Raw genomic sequence first — 7,000 nt, 5'->3', positions numbered from 1 at the left:
TAGCTACAACCCAATCTGTCTCCGATAAAGAGTGACTGCCCCATCTAGCTACAACCCAATCTGTCTCCGATAAAAGTGGGGGCTGCCCCATCAGCTACACCCAATCTGTCTCCGATAAAGGAGTGGGGGCTGCCCCATCTAGCTACACCCAATCTGTCTCCGATAAAGGAGTGGGCTGCCCCATCCTCGTACACCCAATCTGTCTCCGATAAAGGAGTGGGGCTGCCCCATCCAGCTACACCCAATCTGTCTCCGAAAAGGAGTGGGCTGCCCCATCTAGCTACACCCAATCTGTCTCCGATAAAGGAGTGGGCTGCCCCATCCAGCTACACCAGTCTGTCTCCGATAAAGGAGAGGGACTGCCCCATCTAGCTACACCCGATCTGTCTCCGATAAAGGAGTGGGGACTGCCCATCCAGCTACACCCAGCCCCATCTAGCTACACCCAATCTGTCTCCGATAAAGGAGAGGGGACTGCCCCATCTAGCTACACCCGATCTGTCTCCGATAAAGGAGTGGGGACTGCCCCATCTAGCTACACCCAGTCTGTCTCCGATAAAGTAAACATGGCACAGTGAAATACGGATTGCTTTAGGAATTCTGTCGAAACACTGCTAGATATTTAAGTGTCACCTTGCTCTCCAGCTGAGCCTGTAGATCTTCCATCTCTTGGAGGTGCTTCTCTTTCAGCTGCTCCAGCATCATCTCTGCCTCCAGGCTCATGTTGAACAACGGCTGGCCCTCCTCCGAGCCCAGGCCTGGGGACAATCAAATGCATTTTTCCTCCTCATCAGCAGTTTAGACAAAGTACTTAAAAAAAAAAAATTCTGGCTGTACTGGCAAACAGACAGGTGAGGAAGGAGCTACTAACAAGCTCTCATGTTCTTTAGCTAATCAATATGTTTGACGACATAGCTGTTGTACTGGGCAATATCACTGATCTAAAAAAATATATATATACCCAAATATCTCCTTGCATCCAAATAACTAGTGATTACGTGATCAAGATGAACGAATCTACATCTTGCCTTGCTCAAGCAGCATCTCTATGTCCAGAAACCCTGCAAACGTCTACTCTGAAAGTCATAGGGCATGTCTTGGGGAATTCAGAGAAGACGTTTGCAGGGTATCTGGACATAGTGATACATATATAATAAGGTCAAAAGAAGTGCACTACATAAGGAAATAAATGTAAATGTAAATGAAATAGGGTGCCATTTGGGACGTAACCCACCCCACCACCATATGAGTTCAAACCGATGTTCTGCTTCAATGTACCTGGGTCTGACTCCATGCCAGGACTCGTACTCCCCAGCTCCTCAGAGAGCGAGGGTTTGAGACAGGGCTGAGAGGTGCGACCCAGGTTGTGGTACTCCTGCAGCTCTGCTTGAAGCTCATCAATACGATCCTGCAGCTCCTGTCACAAACACATCCACAATAAAATCAGTCAAAACAAATATGAGTAATAAAAATAAATAAATAGGCAACCTACCTCTGAAGTAGTATGTTTACAGTTAGTTGATGGATTGATAGTTTTAATGATTCGTTGATGGATTGATTGATAGTTTTACTGATTAGTAGATGGATTGGTTCCAGTGAGACCTATTACCCGGCCCTGCTCGGTCTGCCCTGCCTCGGTCTGCCCTGCCTCGGTCTGCCCTGCGCTTACCCGGCACTGTTCCTCATAGCTGCTGCGGAGCCGTCCGAGACGCTCCTCCTGTAGGAAGAACTCTGCACTGCCTGGGTCCAGGTCCCCAAACTGAGGAAACAGAACCAGAACTTCTTACAGACAGATACTTCAGAATAGATATAGATTCTCATTCCATTAAACAGAACTGAAAAACATGTGACAGATTACTATGGACATCTACTACAGTACATGTATATTATTGAAACGGGGCTCGAAAACGCGGCCCTTAGCGACTGCTAGCCCCAAAAACGGGGCCCTTGGCGACTGCTAGCCCCAAAAACGGGGCCCTTGGCGACTGCTAGCCCCAAAAACGGGGCCCTTGCGACTGCTAGCCCCAAAAAACGGGGCCCTTGGCGACTGCTAGCCCAAAAACGGGGCCTTGGCGACTGCTAGCCCCAAAAAAACGGGCTTGGCGACTGCTAGCCCAAAAACCGGGGCGCTTGGCGACTTGCTAGCCCCAAAAACGGGCCCTTGGCGACTGCTAGCCCCAAAAAACGGGGCCCTTGCGACTGCTAGCCCCAAAAACGGGCGCCTTGGCGACTGCTAGCCCCAAAAACGGGGCCTTGGCGACTGCTAGCCCCAAAACGGGGCCCTGGCGACTGCTAGCCCCAAAAACGGGGCCCTTGGCGACTGCTAGCCCAAAAACGGGGCCCTTGGGACTGCTAGCCCCAAAACGGGCCCTTGGGACTGCTAGCCCAAAACGGGGCCCTTGGCGACTTGCTAGCCCCAAAAACGGGGCCCTTGGCGACTGCTAGCCCAAAAACGGGGCCCTTGGCGCTGCATAGCACCAAAAAACGGGGCCTTGGCGACTGCTAGCCCGCAAAAACGGGGCCCTTGGCGACTGCTAGCCCCAAAAACGGGGCCCTTGGCGACTGCTAGCCCCAAAAACGGGCCTTGGCGACTGGCCTAGCCCCGAAAAAACACAATACCGTAGGAGAGAAAGGTCTTTACCTTTTCCTTCAGGATGTTATCCAGATTCTTCTGCAGTTCGCGTTGACTTGGCTCTCTGCCTCCAACAGTTTCTCAGTGCTGTCCAGCAGCTCCATCTCCAGACACCTACTTTCCTGAAGTTAACATGAGAAGTGAGGGTTAACTGCGGTTGAAAAATAGTCGGGTGGCTAAAACTGGCACTTTTACTGAAACGTTGAATAATGTGCACTGTCCTGTAAAAATAAATAAATAAAACTCAAACTTGAGAATGAGGGTTAACGTAAGAAGTGAGGGTTAACATGAGGGTTAACGTGAAGAAGTGAGGGTTAACGTGAGAAGTGAGGGTTAACGTGAGGTTAACGTGAGAAGTGAGGGTTTACTGCGGTTGAAAATTAGCCGGCTGGCTAAAACCGGCACTTTTACTGAAACGTTGATTAATGTGCACTGTCCCTGTAAAAAAATAAATAAATAAAACTCAAACTTGAGAAGTGAGGGTTAACGTGAGGTTAACGTGAGAAGTGAGGGTTAACGTGAGAAGTGAGGGTTAACGTGAGAAGTGAGGGTTAACGTGAGAAGTGAGGGTTAACGTGAGAAAGTGAGGGTTAAGTGTGTGGGTTCAAATAAAATATGTATATTTTTGTCACATATTTCGCAAACAACAGTGTAGACTAACAGTGAAATGCTTCCTTACGGGGCTTTGCCAACACGAGAAAGTTTTTAAAAACATGCCAACGGCTATATACAGGAACTACCAGGTAACGCCACGGCTACATACAAGGCAGTACCAGGTAACGCCACGGCGATATACAGGAAGTACCAGGTAACACCACGGCTATATAACAGGAAGTACCCAAGGTAACGCCACGGCTATATACAGGAAGTACCAGGTAACGCCCGCGGCTACATACAGGAAGTACCAGGTAACGCCACTGCTATATACAGGCAGTACCAGGTAACGCCACGGCGATATACAGGAAGTACCAGGTAACGCCACGGCTACATACAGGAGTACCAGGTAACGCCACGGCTATATACAGGAAGTACAGGTAGCCCCGGCCATATTCGGAAGTACAGGTACGCCACGGCGATATAACAGAAGTACCAGGTAACGCCACGGCTACATACAGGAAGTACCAGGTAACGCACCGGCTAACATACAGGAAGTACAGGTAGCGCACTGCTAATATACCAGGCAGTACCAGGTAACGCCACGGCGATAATACAGGAAGTACCGAGGTAACGTCAAGGCTACATACAGGAAGTACCAGGTAACGCACGTATATACAGGAGGTACCGGTACTGAGTTATGTGCAGGGGTACGCGGTAATTGAGGAGATATGTACCGTTGAAGTCAGAAGTCTGTGTGTTAGTTACCGTGACAGTGAGTGAGAAGAGGTGGTCTGTGTTATTACCTTGACAGTGAGTGAGTGGGGGTGTCTGTGTTAGTTACCGTGACAGTGAGTTAGTGAGAGGTGGTCAATGTGTTAAGTCCGTGACAGTGAGTGAGTGAGAGGTGGTCTGTGTTAGTTACCGTGACAGTGAGTGAGTGAGAGGTGGTCAGGTGTTAGTTACCGTGACAGTTGAGTGAGAGAGAGGTGGTCTGTGTTAGTTACCGTGACAGTGAGTGAGAGAGAGGTGGTCAATGTGTTAGTTACCGTGACAGTGAGTGAGAGAGAGGTGGTCTGTGTTAGTTACCGTGAGTCAGTGAGTGAGAGGTGGTCTGTGTTAGTTACCGTGACAGTGAGTGAGTGAGAGGTGGTCTGTGTTAGTTACCGTGACAGTGAGTGAGTGAGAGGTGGTCTGTGTTAGTTACCGTGACAGTGAGTGAATGAGAGGGGTCTGTGTTAGTTACCGTGACAGTGAGTGAGAGAGGTGGTCTGTGTTGTTACTGTGACAGTGAGTGAATGAGAGGTGGTCTGTGTTAGTTACCGTGACAGTGAGTGGAGAGAGGTGGTCAATGTGTTAGTTACCGTGACAGTGAAAGTGAGAGAGAAGGTGGTCAATGTGTTAGTTTACCGTGACATTTGAGTGAGTGAGAGGTGGTCTGTGTTAGTTACCGTGACAGTGAGTGAATGAGAGGCGGTCTGTGTTAGTTACCTTGACAGTGAGTGACAGGTGATCTCTGAGGAAGATCTCATCGTCTCTGATCTTCTCCATCTCTGCCTCCAGTTTCTCTTTCTGCTGCTGTATCTGGTCCATCTCTATAATGAGCTCTGACCTGACAGACACGAGCTTCTCCCTGTGTTCCTGCTCCAGCTTCCTGCAGAACAAACAGGGGAGGGAAAAACATTCCATTCCTTAGATTCCCCCAATTTATTTGATCATTTTTACCCCCTTTTTCGTAATTACYATCTTGTTTCATCGCTGCAGCTCGCCAACGGGCTCGGGAGAGGCGAAGGTCGAGTCATACGTCCTACGAAACATAACACCCGCTCGCTTATCCCGGAAGCCTGATGCACCAAGGTGTCAGAGGAAACACCGTTCAACTGACGACCGATGTCAGCCTGCAGGCGCCCGGGCCGCCACAAGGAGTCGCCAGAGTGCGATGAGCAAAGTAAAGCCCACCCCCCACGCCAAACCCTCCACTAACCCGGACGACGCTGGGCCAACGGTCACGACCGGTAATGACGCCGCAACACTGCGATGCAGTGCCTTAGACCGCTGTGCCACTCGGGAGYCCCCATTCAACTTCATTTACAAAATCTTCATTTATCCCCTCAGGGGTATTTAAGAAAGACATTGCCAGGTTACAAGTAACATACATACAATACAAATTAAACAACAGCCATCAATGAATGAATGGGTCGACGAGGTCACGGAACGCCACCCCGAGGTTGAGGTCACGGAACGCCACCCCGAGGTTGAGGTCACGGAACGCCACCCCGAGGTTGAGGTCACGGAACGGCCACCCCGAGGTTGAGGTCACGGAACGCACCCCGAGGTTTGAGGTCACGGAACGCCACCCCGAGGTGAGGTTCCACGGAACCTACCCCGAGTTGAAGGCACGGAACGCTACCCGAGGTGAGGTCACGGAACATTACCCCGAGGTTGAGGTCACGGACATTACCGAGGTTTGAGGTCACGGAACATTACCTGAGGTTGAGGTCACGGAACATTACCTGAGGTTGAGGTCACGGAACATTACTGAGGTTGAGGTCACGGAAACATTTACCCGAGGTTGAGGTCACGGAACATTACCCGAGGTTGAGGTCACGGAACATTACCGAGGTTGAGGTCACGGAAATACCAGGTTGAGGAAATTCTGAGGTTGAGTCATTCATGCGTTCGATGGCAGAGTGATGCTCGTCCACCTCAGCAGCCAGCTGGGTTTTACATCTCCGCTTTTGTCCAGGTAGAGCGAATCTTCTCTTTCTCTCTGCGTTCACGATCCACAGCTCACTGGGGAAAAAAAAACACAGAAACAAATCAAAACACTAATACAACCATTTAGAATGTTAGAAAACGCGTGTTACATCATAACTGATCCTGAGCTCACAATCAACACGCTCCAACATGGGTAAGTTAATCAACAAAGATTTAGCTCCAACACTGACTCACAATTTTGAATGATATGAACGAATGAGACAAAGAAACTGTTTTTATATTCCACTAGAGTTGCAAAATTAACCATTAAACATATTATTACCACACTGTTGGAGCTAGGAACACAAGCATTTCGCTACACACCTGCGATAACATCTGCAAAATGTGTGGTACGCGACCAATACACTTTGATTTGAATTAGAAAATCCCGGTAGTTTTCCCAAAAATTAACAGGATTTTCCAGAAATCGATGGAGGAATCTGGAATTCCTGCCTTTCCCTCCTGATTATGGGATTTCTAGAAAACCAGGACATTTTGGGAAGTTGGCGGCATTTTGCAAACCTTAACACCCAGTGTAAGAAATCTCCTCATTCTCACAGTAGGCATCTGATCTCAGCCTTAAAGCTGGCCAGTAGCTATCTGATCTCAGCCTTAAAGCTGGCCAGTCGATATCTGATCTCAGCCTAAAGCTGGCCAGTAGATATCTGATTCTAGCCTTAAAGCTGGCCAGTAGATATCTGATCTCAGCCTTTAAAGCTGGCCAGTATGTGTCTGATCTCAGCCTTAAAGCTGGCCAGTATATACTGATCTCAGCCTTAAAGCTGGCCAGTGAGGTATCTGATTCAGCCTTAAGCTGGCCAGTATGTATCTGATCTCAGCCTAAAGCTGGCCAGTAGGTATCTGATCTAGCTTAAAGCTGGCCATGTAGATATCTACTACCCTAAGCTGGCCAGTAGGTGTCTCCTCATACTCACCAGTAGGTATCTGATCTCAGCTTAAAGCTGGCCAGTGCAGCCTGGTGGATCCATTCTTAGTCACGAGGAGCTCGTTCTCCAG

At 49.2% G+C, this 7,000-nt stretch overlaps 1 protein-coding gene across 1 annotated transcript in view; it reads right to left on the bottom strand.

Annotated features, from left to right (window-relative positions):
• The window catches only part of LOC112069972 (ninein-like), an 80,252-nt gene that overhangs the window by 40,329 nt on the left and 32,923 nt on the right, over positions 1-7,000 (bottom strand). The window contains 6 exon segments of the mRNA XM_070438787.1: positions 634-758; positions 1,279-1,417; positions 1,670-1,759; positions 2,642-2,680; positions 2,683-2,754; positions 4,718-4,880. Coding sequence (XP_070294888.1) covers positions 634-758; positions 1,279-1,417; positions 1,670-1,759; positions 2,642-2,680; positions 2,683-2,754; positions 4,718-4,880 — 628 coding nt within the window.

The sequence above is a fragment of the Salvelinus sp. IW2-2015 genome, unplaced genomic scaffold, assembly GCF_002910315.2.
Source record: "Salvelinus sp. IW2-2015 unplaced genomic scaffold, ASM291031v2 Un_scaffold1174, whole genome shotgun sequence".
Lineage (NCBI taxonomy): Eukaryota > Metazoa > Chordata > Actinopteri > Salmoniformes > Salmonidae > Salvelinus > Salvelinus sp. IW2-2015.
The sequence above is the reverse complement of the archived record's forward strand: the minus strand, read 5'-3'. Positions and strand labels throughout refer to the sequence as shown.